Here is a 15,807-nt window from a genome sequence, read left to right on the forward strand (position 1 = left end):
GGGAGGGGGAGTTGAAATGGTTCGCGACTGGGAGGTGCAGTTGTTTATTGCGAACCGAGCGTAGGTGTTCTGCAAAGCGGTCCCCGAGCCTCCGCTTGGTTTCCCCGATGTAGAGGAGGCCACAACGGGTACAGTGGATGCAGTATACCACATTGGCAGATGTGCAGGTGAACATCTGCTTGATGTGGAAAGTCTTCTTGGGGCCTGGGATGGGGGTGAGGGAGGAGGTATGGGGGCAGGTGTAGCACTTCCTGCGGTTGCAGGGAAAAGTGCCGGGTGTGGTGGGGCTGGAGGGGAGTGTGGAGCTGACAAGGGAGTCACGGAGAGAGTGGTCCCTCCGGAAAGCAGATAAGGGTGGGGAGGGAAAGATGTCTTTGGTGGTGGGGTCGGATTGCAGATGGCGGAAGTGTCGGAGGATGATGCGTTGGATCCGGAGGTTGGTGGGGTGGTACGTGAGGACAAGGGGGATTCTTTTTTGGTTCTTATTGCGTGGACGGGGTGTGAGGAGAATTGCGGGAGATGTGGGAGACACGGTTGAGGGCGTTCTCGACCACTGTGGGGGGGGGAAGTTACGGTCCTCGAAAAACGAGGACAACTGAGATGTACGGGAGTGGAATGCCTCATCCTGGGAGCAGATGCGGCAGAGGCGAAGGAATTGGGAATAGGGGATGGCATTTTTGCAGGAAGGTGGGTGGGAGGTTCAAAATCTCCCCTCCCCCTACCGCATCCCAAAACCAGTCCAGCTTGTCCCCGCCTCCCTAACCTGTTCTTCCTCCCACCTATCCCCTCCTCCCACCTCAAACTGCACCCCCATCTCCTACCTACTAACCTCATCCCGCCCCCTCGACCTGTCCGTCCTCCCTGGACTGACCTATCCCCTCCCTAACTCCCCACCTACACTCACCTTTACTGGCTCCATCCCCGCCTCTTTGACCTGTTTGTTTCCTCTCCACCTATCCTCTCCTCTATCCATCTTCTATCCGCCTCCCACTCTCTCCCTATTTATTTCAGAACCCCCTTCCCCTCCCCCTTTTCTGATGAAGGGTCTAGGCCCAAAACGTCAGCCTTTCTGCTCCTATGATGCTGCTTGGCCTGCTGTGTTCATCCAGCTCTGCACCTTGTTGTCTCGGATTCTCCAGCATCTGCAGTTCCTACTATCTCAGGTTGGTAATCCACCTGAAAACCTTCCGATATACTTATGACAGGTAGTAAGAGTGGGAGAGTCTCCAGTCAGCCAGAGTCTGGAGAAAGCATTGACAAACCACTGCAGTAATTTGTCAAGTAATATCATGGGCCAACACATGGAGGTTCATGGTCACTAATGTACTCTTAGAGCATGGTACCTGAAGAGACAGGAAAGAAAGAGAGAGAATGAGTTATCAAGGGATACGGCTCAAAGCTGGGAAAATTAAGTTGAGATACAATGGTACAGGGCAGAATGATCTACTCCTATGGGCCATGGTGGTTTCATATATCCTCCAGGCAACACTGTCCCTCACAGACTCCAATAGCACTTCAAGCAAACTAAGATTTTGATTTAAAATGCAAAAGAAAATAAATTAGGAACAAGTCGCAAGTTTCACTCTGGATCAGGTTGGAAATTACTGAAAGGCAAAAAATAAGATTTGGAAGAAAGGAAAATGAACAAGTGACATTTGAAGAACAGAAAATGACCAGCTGTTCCATTATGTCTGTTCTATACTGTAGTGGTAATAATGTCTGTGCACTATGACAGTAGCTGATGCTCAGAGATACACATTTTCTCATGGCAAGACAGTTGGTGGAAAATAAGAGCAGGAACTCAATCTGATCTTTCTTCTTCCTAACTCAAGGATATGAGAGTCAGTTGTAATCCTCCAGAACTTGTCTGAGCTCATTTCAACTAACTCATCAAGGGATAAGAGTTGAATCTTAATCCTTTGTTATCTATGTGACTCAGTGATATGTCACAGGATGTATGTGTATATTTATGCATATATTCACATATTTGTGAGCATACCTCTCTCTATATGCCAACTTGTAATTATCTCTGAGTTAAATTTATACAAGAACCAAATGTTAAAATACTGTCCAATTGAGAATTTTTTTGTGATAGATGACTCACCAAAGAAAGCAATTTTGGAAATACTACTATTTCTATAATGATTTATTCATTATGGGGAAAGGTCTAGGCACCAAAAGACTACTTGACAGAGAAAGAAGTAGAAGGATATGTTTTGAGCGTTGGGGGAAGGATGTTCTTATAATGCATAAACACAGCTATAGACTAGTTAGTATGATTGGCCTGTTACTGTGCCATGAATTCTGTGTATTATTCCATTATTATGTTGAAAGGAAGTTTGGATCCAAATCCTTTTTAAATTTGAATCTCAGTCTGACTTATTTTCATTGCAAACGTGAATAATTTCCAGGATAGTCCACAGAACTTCAGCAGCACAATACTGTCCCTCTCTTTGAACAGTTATTCTAAATGTATTAGAAGTTTGCTCAGACATACATCACATTGACTGCTGCAACTGCTTTCATCACTGTCATAGCTGGTGGTCCTGGGATTCACTGCTTGCAGACGCTTCAGTTTGGGTTTTTCACGTGGAGGAGTTTTATTATTTGTTACTTTCTGTCAAGGAATAAAGATAAAAAATGAAAGTGAATTTTACCTTTGTATTCATCTTAATATTATCTGGATTTTTCAAGTCGATAATAAAGTAAACAGTAAACTTCACTGAAACCACTAGTTTCATCAAAACGTCATTGATTCAAATGAGGTTTATTCATCCAAATGGTAACAGAGCCCATCGTTGGTATGTTAAAGGTTATGCTTTAGGTGCCTGGTTTCAGTTGGGTACACCTTGTAATATTGTCATAGAGTCATACAGCATAGAAAGGCCCTTTGGCCCATTGAGTCTGTATTGACCTAAATACACTAATCACACTTTCCAGCTCTAGACCCTTAGCCTTGAATGTTATGACATTTCGACCACGGTTCATGTACTTTTTAAAAGTTGTGAGGTTGCCTGCCTCAACCACCCTCCCAGGCAGTGCATTCCAGATTCCTGCAACCTTCTGGATGAAAAACATTTTCCTCAAACCCCCTCTAAACCTCCTGCCTTCACCTCAAAATTATGCCCCATTATTATTAAGGTGAACAGCTACTTTCTTTTCACCCTGTTCATGCCCCTCATAACCTTGTACACCCCAGTCAGATTCCCCCTCCCCGAGCCTTCTCTGCCCTAAAGAAAACAACCTGAACTTATCCAGCCTTTCTTCATTGGTAAAACGTGCCAACCCAGGCAGCATCCTGGTGAATCTCCTCAGCTCCTCCTGTAGTACAATCCTTCTCAGTCTCCAGCAACACTGTGTTTGAATACAGGACTGTAGGCATCACTAGCCAGGCCAGCATTTACCACCCATCCCTCGATGCCCGAGGGCAGTTAAGAGTCAGCAACATTGTTGTGGGTCTGGAGTGACATGTAGGCCAGACCAGTTAAGGATTGCAGTTTCCTTCCCCAAAGGGAATTAGTGAACCAGATAAGTTTTTGCCAACAATCGACAATGGCAACAAGTCATCATTAGACAATTAATTCCAGATTTTTGTTGGATTCAAATTCTACCATGACAGGATTCGAAATGTGGTCCCCAGAACATTACCTGGATCTCTGGAGCAACAGTCCAGTGGTAATGCCACTAGGCCATCACCTCCCCATTGTTTGTTGCTAGCTGTAAAACTCTGAATAAATGACTTCATTTTCATGGGCTCAGAAAAGAGGAGGGTCTACGTTGTGAACAAAGTTTATCAGCAGCAGCATGAACTTAATATGGAGAACAACGTGGTGTGAAGTATTTGTAATGGTCAAATAGGACATCTAAATTATGCCAGCAGATTATGCATTCATGCCATTCTCCACAGTCTTAGCCACAAGGTCTAGACATGAGGTTTAATGTGGTGCCAGGGGAGTGTTGGTGATGGTGTCATCACTTGGATGAGATTTTAAACTAAAAACCTCATCTGTTCACTCGTGCGGAGATAAAATATCCCAACAAACTATTCTAAGAACAGCAAAAGGGTTCTTTCAGTGCGTTGGCCATAAGTCATTCCTCAAACAACACCAAAACGCAGCTGTTCCAAAAAATTACTTCATGGTTTTATTTGTGCAGATTGGTTGCCATTTTTCTTATATCTCAACAGTCACTACACTTTAAAATTATCCATTGACTATACGACACCTTGGGACATATTGTGGAATGTGCTATTTAAACACAAATTTATCTTTATTTTTTCATATCTGAAAAGAGGGCAGAAACTAATACTCATGAAGAATAAATTGTATCACACAAACCGGTTCAATCAAATCAATCCATCCTTACACTTTTATTTAATCCTAGATAATAACTGGCTTCTCCATTGACTGCCCATTCCAAGCCTTCCCCCTTCTCTATAAATATGAAATCATCTATAAATCTTTTTCTGTGTGCAACAACTCATATAGCTCCCAATAATATCACATGATGAGAGTAAAATGCTGAGTAAATTCAATATGTTTATCTGAAGCTATAGGGAACACAGGCATGTTAATGTTTCATGGGTGGAGCTTCCATCAGCAAAGTTTTAACTGAGAGGTCACACTTGAGACTTTAGCTCATCTATTCCTTCAACTGAAATTGACTGACTTGTTGAATGTTTGTGCAGCATTTTTTTTTTGTTTCTGATTCATGAAGTTTTGACTCCCAGGGTCTTCAGTCACACAACTGAGGCTCTGGCTAGTATTATCTTCTGTTTAATTTGCCTCCAGCTGTAAGGGGTAAGTGAGGCACAGGCAGGACCATAAGGCTACCAATCAACGTCAATCTTGAAAAACAAAGAAAGTTGCTAGCCTGGTATGGTATCACTAGAGTGTCCATGGTTGGATAAGGACTCAAGCATAAGTCACAACATCATGACTTTGAAATGGCAAGTCATCAAATGCAAAATAACCTGTGATCTCACTTAAATGGCTCCAAAGAACCTATGCCTACTGCAGCTCCAGGTCAGGCTCTGTAACCCCTTGAAATCCTGGAATTCCCTGGGCTAAATGAAAGGGAATATTCCCTGGGTCGCCAACCCTATTCTTGAATTTTGTGCTTAAGAAATTTTATAACAGTAGGGAACACAAGTCAGAAAAACTCATCTATATTTTTAGAAGGTCATCTTTGGAGGTCAGATTTGGTCTCTGTCTACCTCATTTCAAGACTCAATGGAAGTCCCAGCTTATGTTTTTAATTGTGATTGAAAGCAAAAAAGGCCCTACCTCCTGTTTGTTCCTGTTTGATCTTAACTGCAGCAGCTCCTTATTCAACTCACGGTACGTGTCCTGTAATTCAATAACTTGGCGACGACATAAATCTTTGTCCATGATCGTTTTGCTAATTTGCAATTGTGCTTCATCCCTGGCTGAATATGCCTGTGGAAAGTTAAAAAAAAATCTTTTACTGCACATTACCCTCATGATTAGCCTGTTTATGGCTGCTTCAAAATTTATGCTGATCAAGGAGCTTTATAGTTACAAAAGTTTTTACGCTAAACTGATTACCATTAAGACAATGCTCCAACGTGCACTGTCTGGCTCCAATAATGAACCTTTTTGGTATTCATGGCCTGAGGTTTCAGAACTAAAATGCCAAATGATGTTTCTGGTTATCAAGCATACAAACAAAAGTAAGGACATTATTTCATATTCACAATCCAACTTGAAATGTAAAATGAAAAGATATCCTCATAAATTACCTAATTTCTTTTCTGCAAAGGAAAAGAAGATAAAGGGATATTGGGACTGGGTGGGTAATTGTGATTGGACTATGTGTTCCTATGTAGGAGTCAAATGTTTCATCCCAACATTGTAACCTCTATGTATTTCTACTTTTAATCATATATCCATATTTAAAAAGTTTCAGTTAACATCAACATCAACACGATAACAATAATATCAACAGGCTATTATTTCCATACAAGAAACGGATTATTTTAATTTATGCAAGCAAGCCCAATATGGGGGGATAGAAATAATTTATTTTGAAGGGCTTTCAATTGGAAATGTTTGATCAATCTTGGTTTCGAGTTTATGGATTCTTCTCAAGTGCAGCATTGAGATTCTTCTGACAAAATTGTCTTTATAAATGTTTCGCACTGCAGCTCAAGCAGTACCATTGTAACAATAACAACATTAATAATGTTTTAAAGCTGTAACTTCCTAAATATTATTTATATCAGTCCTTCATGTTACCTACTCCATTAATATCTGTAAATAAGTACATTAATTATATGTACCACATTTGCTAATGTTGCCTGTTCAAACACTTGAATACAAACATTATTCATACCGTTATCGTCTTTCCTATCATTACTTGTTCCAGTACTGAATATCTAAGTGTCATTAGCCTAATTAGTTAAATCACTCCTCCTTTAGACAAATACAATTCTCTTTCATACGGCAATAATATGTACTCAACAACTTTGAAGCATATGAGAAGTAATTATTATAAGAAGCCCAGTACAATGATTGATGTCCTTAAATAGATAAATAGGTGCCCTTAAAAGGTCAGTAATTAATGGAATTAAGTGAATAATTTGCTGATACTCCCCAATGAGCCTCATATATGAAGCATGACTATTTGGCTGAGACACTGAAAACATGTTAACACCAATACTCCTGCAGAAATTACCACCTTCAGTGATGAGGAGATAGTTACAATTTATTTACCTCATCACGTTCTTTTTGCAGCTCTAACACTTGTGTCTGGAGTGAGGTGATTTTATCTTTGTACATATCACAGTCAATCTTCAGAGTAGCACACTCCATCAGCATATTCTCCTTTTCATCCAGGTACTGGCAGTATAGAAGAAAATAAAACAGGTTGAAATATTTTGAACTCATGGGAACCTCACTCCAAAGCAAAGGGAAAGACAAAGGCTCATCTGAAAGGAACACGTTCAGATGAATCTTAAGATATCAGGTTGCTAAAGTTTAGATGGATTAGTTCCATATTAAGATCGATAGAAGACAGCAATTAAGTATGCACAGTGAAAGCTTTCATAATTGTAAAGCAGCTAGGGACATTGATCCATTGTCAGTGGCATTGTATATATGCAATCTGTTGTGGCAAATTTACTATTTGCATGGACTAACCAGTTGCTGAAATGCATTGTTCAGTACCTTTGCTTCTGAACAGAAATGGGATTTCTAACCATTTAATAATCCTGTTGCCATTTTCTGATGTCAGAGTTGGCAGATGGGTCTAGAAATTGAGTTGGAAATCTGAGGACACCAGTGGCTTGGTCCTTGACAGAAAGTTAGGAATGGGCAAGGGCTTTTGACAGCCAAAGTTTGCAGGAACAATAACAGAACATAGAACAGTACAGAACAGTACAGGCCCTTCGGCCCACCATGTTGTGCCCAGCTTTTACCCAAAACCTAAGGTCTATCTAACCTCCACCGCTACCTTATACTATCATCCATATGCCTATCTAATAGCCACTTAAATGTCCCCAATGAGGACCCTAATCTGGTCCTGTAATGAGGTGACCAGAACTGGACACAATACTCCAGATGTGGCTGAACCAGGCTTTTGTATAGCTGGAGCATTACTTCACGGCTCTTGAACTCAATCCCTCTATTAATGAAAGCTAACACACCATACGCCTTCATAACAACTCTATCCACCTGGGTGGCAGCTTTCAGGGAACTGTGAACATGAACACCAAGATCCCTCTGCTCCTCCAAACTGCCAAGAATCTTTCCGTTAACCCTGTACTCTGCTTTCAAGTTTGTCCTTCCAAAATGAATCACCTCACACTTTTCAGGGTTAAACTCCATCTGCTACTTCTCAGCCCAGCTCTGCATCCTATCAATGTCCCTTTGTAACCTAGAACAGCCCTCCGCACTGTCCACAACGTGACCGACCTTCGTATCCTCTGCAAACTTGCTGATCCACTCTTCCACTCCTTCATCCAAATCATTTACAAAAATCACAAATAGAAGAGGACCCAGAACAGATCCTTGTGGTACACCACTCGTAACTGAGCACCATGTTGACTATTTTCTGTCCACTACCACCCTTTGTCTTCTAAGGGTCAGCCAATTCTGAATCCAATCTGCCACATTTCCCCCTATCCCATGCCTCCTTACCTTCTGCATGAGCCTACCATGGGGAACCTTATCAAATGCCTTACTTAAATCCATGTATACCACATCCACTGCTCCACCTTCATCCACGTGTTTGGTCACCTCTTCAAAGAATTCAATAAGGTTTGTGAGGCATGATCTACCCATCACAAATCCATGCTGACTATCACGAATCAAACTGTGCCTTTCCAAGTGATCATAAATCCTGTCTCTCAGAGCCCTTTCCAATAATTTGCCCACCACTGACGTAAGACTAACTGGTCTGTAATTTCCGAGGTTATCCCTGTTCCCTTTTTTGAACAAGGGAATAACGTTTGCCTCTTTCCAATCGTCCGGCAGTATACCCATGGACAGTGAGGATGAAAAGATCATCGCCAAAGGCCCTGCGATCTCGTCCCTCGTTTCCCATAGAATCCTTGGATAAATCCCATCAGGCCCGGGGGACTTATCTATCTTCAAATTCCTCAAAATTCCTAGCACATCTTCTTTACTAACATCAACCTCCTCTAGCCTACCTGCCTGTTTCACAACATCCTCCTCTACAACTAGGTCCCTCTCAGTTGTGAATACTGAAGAAAAGTATTCATTAAGGACCTCTCCTATCTCTGTGCACAAATTCCCTTTACAATCCTTGATCAGCCCTACCCTTTCCCTGGTCATTCTCTTGTTCTGCACATATGTGTAAAAAGCCTTGGAGTTTTCCTTGATCCTATCTGCCAAGGTTTTCTCATGCCCCCTTATAGCTCTCCAAAGCCCTTTCTTCAGCTCCTTCCTGGCTAACTTGTATCCCTCTGGAGCCTTTTCCGTTCCTCTTTTCCTAAACCTTACATAAGCATCCTTCTTCCTCTTAACTAGTCGTTCGACCTCTCTCGAGAACCATGGCTCCCTCACTCGACCGCATCTTCTCAGCCTGCTAGTGACAAACATATCGAGCACATGCAGTATGCATTCCTTAAACAATCTCCACATTTCTGTGGCGCTCTTCCTTGACAGCATCTGTTCCCAACTTATGTTACCCAGTTCTTGCCTAACTGAATTGTAATTACCCTTCCCCCAATTATAAACTTTACCCTGCCGTATGTACCTATCCTTATCCATGACTATCGTGAAAGAAATAGAGTTATGATCACTACCGCCAAAATTCTCTCCTACCAACAGGTCTAACACTTGGCCCGGTTCGATGCCAAGCATCAAATCCAAAGTGGCCTCTCCTCATGTTGGTCTATCCACATACTGTGTCAAGAATCCTTCCTGAACGCACTGGACAAAATCTGCTCCATCTAAACTATTACAACTAAAATGTTTTCAATCAATATTTGGAAAGTTGAAGTCACCCATGACTGCAACCCTGTGACTTCTGCACCTTTCCAGTATCTGCCTCCCAATCCGCTCCTCTACTTCTCTGCAACTATTAGGGGGTCTGTAAAAAACCCCCAACAAAGTGACTGCTCCTTTCTTGTTCCTGACCTCAACCCAAACTGACCCCCCTCTGTAGACATATCATTCTCGAACTGCCTTTCAGTAGCTGCTATACTCGCCCTGACTAGCAATGCCACTCACCCACCTCTTTTTCCACCCTCCCTATTTCTGTTAAAGCATCTAAATCCCGGAACTTCCAACATCCATTCCTCTCCCTGAGATACAAGTTTCTGTAATGGCCACAACATCGTAGTTCCAAGTACCGACCCATGCTCTAAGTTCATCTGCTTTATTTCTGATACTTCTTGCATTGAAGTATACACACCTCAAACCATCTCGCTGTCCGCAATTACACTCCATCGACTGCATTTCTTTATAAACCACCTCACTCCCTGTTGTGCCTGTTGGAAGGCCGAATACCTCATCCTCTGAATTATAAATCCGGTTCCCCACCCCCTGCCAAACTAGTTTAAACCATCCCGTACAGCTCTAGCAAACCTCCCTCCCAGGATATTTGTGCCCTTCCGGTTCAGGTGCAACGCGTCCTTACTGTACAGGTCCCACCTTCCCCAGAAAGTGCTCCAATTATCCACATAATGGAAGCCCTCCCTCCTACACCAGCCCTGTAGCCACGTGTTTAGCTGCACTCTCTCCCTATTTCTTACTTCGTTATCACGTGGCACTGGTAGTAATCCAGAGATAACTACTCTGTTTGTCCTGGACTTCAGCTTCCAACCTAACTCCCCGTACTCGTTTTTCACATTCTCTGTCCTTTTTCTACCTATGTCATTGGTACCGATGTGTACCATGACTGCCGGTTGCTCACCCTCCCCCTTAAGGATCTTGAAGACACGATCTGAGACATCACGGACCCTGGCACCCGGGAGGCAACGTACCATCCTTTCATCTCGTTCGCGTCCACAGAAGCGCTTGTCTGTGCCCCTTACTATTGAATCCCCCACTACAATTACAATTAATTACAATAATAGGCAAAGTCTGGGCCAGGGAAGCCCTTTGTGAAGAAGTGCTGCTATTCCTTCTGATCCACATGGGTTCTATAGAAAAGTAATTTTTTATAAACAAACTTACAAAATTATCTCAACTCCTCTGACCTGTTGGCCCCTGCACCATAGTTCAGCAGGAGGGATGATTTCCATGTAGGTTCTCAAATTCAGAAGATATAATTATGTTGCAGCCCAGATGTTTTGAATGGGCCATACCCTTGAAGTTTAAAACTTGCCTAAAATTTGGAGACCTGGGCAACTTCACAGATAGTGAAGGTGCAGTATCACTGGACTTAACTGATTACACATAGGGGGGGCAATCAATCAGAGAAAGGTTGCCCCTCTAAAGAGGATGGAAGGAAATGGTGAGGAACCACCCCTCCACTCACAGGCTGCATCTCATAATAAATGTGTTAGCGAGAATGAGAAAGGAGCCCCCGAAAAACTAAAGAAAATTAGCCCTCAAGAAATCTGGCAGACTCCTCAGAAAAAAAAATTTTGTGTTCAAATATCTGATGGGCAAATATAAATGATTAAATGTCAGAAGTGCTTGTTTCTCCCTGTGGTTTTCTAGTTTTACAATGTCTCTTTCAAAACTTTCAACAACCTTTAACTTTAGGTTGCTCGCACCTCATTCCTTAGACGTTCAGCCTGATCGAGCTCCAACCGCAGTGAACTGATCTCTTTCATCAGATCCTGCTTGTCTTCCAGAGCTTCTACACGTTCCTGCTCCAACATGTCAATTGTCACCTGTTTAAAAAAATATTGAATACCTCCATAATTTTAAAATAAAAAGCCAGAAATTCTCATTGAAAGCTTTTTCCTGACAAACATTTCTTTCATTTTGCATTACAACAGTGATTACACCTTAAAATTACTTTAATGACTCTGTAGTGTATTAGGATATCCGGAGATTATATAAAATGCTTTGTAAAGATGAATTGTTCTTTCTTCTTTCGTAATTGCTTTTTGGGTCCCTTGGGTATTGTAAATATTAGTTATCTGAGCTCTGGGTTATCAAAAATCAAAGTTTTATATTCTGATTGGCAGAAAAATCAAAAATTAACAGTAGTGTGCAAAAGGTGATGGCATCATTGAGGTAATCTGAAAGTTAGAGAAGTTTAAATTAAGAAGGAGAGCTTGAGGGAAAGATAATGATAGATACTTATACATATTGCACTATACTCACTGGGTTTATTTGCAACTCTTGAATCCTTGACCTCAGTTTATCAATTTCTCCTTTTAAGTTTAAAAGTTGGTCTTCTTTAGGCTTGAATGCTTCACGCAGCTTGGAGGACATTCTTCGCTCAACATCAAATTCTAGTTTTAGTTTCTTATTCTCCATCCTAAGATCATCCACCTTTTAATTAAGTCAAAAAGGATCACCGTGAAATCATTTTTGGGATATGATGTGAACATTTGAAAAGATTGTCTATTCAGTAACACTCATTTTGCTGTTTGACAATGTCATCCAAACACATTGATTTAGCAATGAGAATATAGCAAAACATCAATTACACAAGAAATTTAATACAGATTAGTTCATCAGAGAACAAAAAGTTTTGTTAGCACAGTCTAATCTACCAAATTATTCTGCTCTAGATATACATAAGTTAGTTAATTTTTAATAATTATTTTTGAATGGTGTGAAACTTTACCACAAATTTTAATTAACATTTTTTTTTAAAAGTGCAAGAAAGAAGTGATAAATCAACAATTTCTAAAATGTATAGCTTCAATCTACCTTTTGCTATTAACAGATGAAGTTTGTTCTTAAATCCTGAAAGTGAAACAGTGCTGAGCAGTTGGTTTAACTGTAGCATATTGCTTTCAATTTTAAAATTAACCACTGCTTAGTAATTAGTAGAGATTCATTCAGGTTGCATTTAGATTCTTGTTCATAGATGACCCACAGTCTATTTTGTGAGACTGTTTGGGGTCCAATTTGGGGTAACTCAATAAATCAGTGGGTAGAGATGCAGCCCAGATGACCTTGACAATGTAAGTTTATTACAATCCCGCAAGTAGGTTGCAGAAATAAGACATCAAATTTGATTGTTAAAATTCAATCTTCATATATCTCAGTTGAACATTACAACATAAATAACAAAGGCGAACAACAGGGACAATTGTTTTTTCTGAAGAAGGGTCTAGGCCCGAAACGTCAGCTTTCCTGCTCCTCTGATGCTGCTTGGCCTGCTGTGTTCATCCAGCTCTACACCTTGTTATCTCAGATTCTCCAGCATCTGCAGTTCCTACTATCTCAAGGACAAATCTTTGACTATTTGTATTGACAGAATGTAAACAACTACTACTGGTTTCTGAGTCACATGTAGCAAATTCTCAATATTACAAATGAACAAGAATTCTACAAAATCTACAAAATTCAACATCTGCCCTTACTGCTGTTTTAAGAAATATGCAAGCAGAAATGAAGGAGTTTTTACTATGTATTTGTCCAGAATTGCAATATTTCACCTTATTTGAATCAATTGATTTTAGTGCCATTGACTAATCATATGATGACAGAAATGTGACATTGAGGGATGAGGCTAATTCATGACCTACAACCTTTTTTTTAAAGTTTATTAACTGTTGGTGGAGGGAAGAGCATCATGTCCTTACAATTGTTTTGCTGCACACCTCCTTGTTTGTATCTAATTATTTATACAATTACACAATAGCCTTTCAGCACTGTACACATGATCCCGATAGATAACAGTGTTATATCAATTGATAACAGCTATATAATGTTTCAAGTCAAATGAAATTTCTCCAAAAATTTCTTCAGTTATTCTAACAACATCTTATAAAAATCCATTTCACCAAGTGATCAGAGAGAAGAATTGCTTTCCTTAATACTTTAACGTAGACTAAGGCCTCTATGCTTTTGCCTTTGATTGACTCTGGTCACTCATTTTAAATGATAAGGAACATAATTGTTACTTATTTCTGACATGCATTCTGAACATACTAAACAATGCTTTTCCCATGATTTTCTGCAACATTGAAACAAGTTTCTACTATGTCTGCTATGTCTGCCAGAATTGCTTGCAGTGAATTGTGCTGAATAATTTGTACGGGCCTATAAATACTGCAGACTGTGCTCAGATACTCTAAATATTGCGATTGGTTGCACGCTAGCAAAAGAATTTCTACACCAATGTGTCACCCTTTGCATAATGTCATGATGGGTAGAGCACTCATCTTTCATTTCAGAAAACACCGTCACAATGTTTACAAAAAAATCCAAAAAGCAAGGTACGTGGCATTAATTTCCTCAATCCCTATTGAACACAGTGAGCATCTGCTTGGCAGCTCTTTGTGACAATGTAGCCAATACTGCTAACTTGCAACATATGGATATCAATACATTGCAACTCCTCTTCCATCATTAGCATTATTTCTCTTGCCTTTATTCTCTATCTCTCACTTTCTTTCATTCTTTCTGTCCTCACATGCTGACTTGCAATTATTCATGAATCATCTCTCTAAAGTAGAATTTTCTGCATAGTCGAGAGTAGCACACAAAACTACCCTCCCGGAGGCTGGTAATAAGGCTTATTAATGAAGCTAACCAGGCCAGGTTAGTGTTTCAGAATGTCTGGCAGGCTAGATTTGATACCTGGCTTCCTACATTATGCATGACTGGCCTACAGCATCAAGATAACAAATTGACATCTTCCTTAACCCCTGCCATCCCAGATCACCACCGGAGATCAAAGGTCTAGGGTCATATTAGAACATTACCTGATTAGGATATGAAGGTAGAAATTTATGATTGAACAATAAAGCAATACCTGTTGATATAGCTCTCTGCTCCGTGTCACGGACATTTCCTTCTCCCGCAGAGTATTTGTATACCGCATTAATATCTGATAGCTCTCCTCTTTCAACCGAATCATTTCGTCATGGTGATGATTCCAGTCCATCTTAATTCTGCTCAAGTTAGCCTCAGCTGTCTTCAAACCCTTGAGCTCAGTCTTCAGTTGCTGGTTTTGGTCTTCCAAGCTTCGAAATTTATCCTGCAACCGATGTCTGTGGTATTTCTCTTCTCCTAGCCATTTCTGAGCCTTCATCACTTCATTCATTAGAAACTGAATTAAATCCAAATTTCCTTTCTCAACTGCAGCGAAAAAAAGCAAATGGGTCATTTTTAGTGCTCTTTCTTGAATACCCACTATCAGAATCCTCTGCATGACAGCATGATTGGGACACATTTTACTTTTGTCATTTACTGCAAACTATTGACAGATCAATGACCAGAATGTCAGTAGTATGTATGCATGAGTTGAAGAAACTGACTCTCAAGTAAAACTGAGGGCAAAGAAATAAGATATTTGCAGAGCTGGAATCATATGCTGATAATAGTTTTAGGTTTCTGAATTGCAGTTGGAAATGCGGTTGATTATTATCTAAGAATCATGTTTTGCTGAACTGGCTTACGTTTTATCATTACCCTTTGAGATGGTGTCTAAAAAACTCTATGGCAACTGCAGCATAGCATCATTTTGTATTGCTTAAACACTTTTTAATATAATTCTTATAAGTATTTGGACATGATGCTAAGGACTAATTTTAAAACCGAAAGCTGATTTGTACCATCTACGTGACTGATTTAATGGCTACCCAATATATAGCCTAGGAAAACAGCTATTTTGATAGGTTATTACCATCACTATTGTGCAGTGAATTTAAATAATAAACTGTTACTGGATAAATCTTTCCATCCCATACAAGTGGACAGATCACCATAATGGACAGATCACTTCATAATGCTCTGGTATACCTAAATATCTAAACCCCTTTCCAATAAAATAATGAGATACACCCACTTCTCTTCCTCCCATCCAGAGCCATAAACTCTTCTTCCAGGTGAAAACTGTGCTTCTTACAACATTGTATATTTTATTTGTTACTTATGATGCAGTCTCTTCTACACTGTAGGTTGGGTGACTGTTTTGCAGAACACCACCATTCAGTTTTGCAAGCGGGTTGCCTGTACCTTTATTTCCCTGCCTCATTCCTCCTCACATACTCCATTCTCAGCCTCTTACATTGACACAAGAAAGCTCAATGCGAGGTCAAGGAATAACATCTCACTTTTGTTTACGTATTTTGCAGCCTTCTGAACTGAACACTGAGTTTGATAATTTCAGACTGTAATCTTTGCGCACCCCCCACGCCCCCCTACTTTTTCAGGTGTTGATAATGATTCTGTGGTTGTC

General features: G+C 40.5%; 1 protein-coding gene across 1 annotated transcript in view; it reads right to left on the bottom strand.

The window, feature by feature from the left end:
• Positions 1–15,807, bottom strand: part of LOC109931210 (caspase recruitment domain-containing protein 14-like) — a 69,742-nt gene that overhangs the window by 39,689 nt on the left and 14,246 nt on the right. The window contains exons 4-9 of the mRNA XM_048611105.1: positions 14,380–14,705; positions 11,769–11,939; positions 11,210–11,329; positions 6,735–6,860; positions 5,286–5,438; positions 2,503–2,617 (exon numbers count right to left, since the gene is read on the bottom strand). Coding sequence (XP_048467062.1) covers positions 2,503–2,617; positions 5,286–5,438; positions 6,735–6,860; positions 11,210–11,329; positions 11,769–11,939; positions 14,380–14,705 — 1,011 coding nt within the window. The remainder of the gene's footprint in view (positions 1–2,502; positions 2,618–5,285; positions 5,439–6,734; positions 6,861–11,209; positions 11,330–11,768; positions 11,940–14,379; positions 14,706–15,807) is intronic.

Source organism: Rhincodon typus, chromosome 23 (genome assembly GCF_021869965.1).
Source record: "Rhincodon typus isolate 14 chromosome 23, sRhiTyp1.1, whole genome shotgun sequence".
In the NCBI taxonomy this organism is placed as follows: domain Eukaryota; kingdom Metazoa; phylum Chordata; class Chondrichthyes; order Orectolobiformes; family Rhincodontidae; genus Rhincodon; species Rhincodon typus.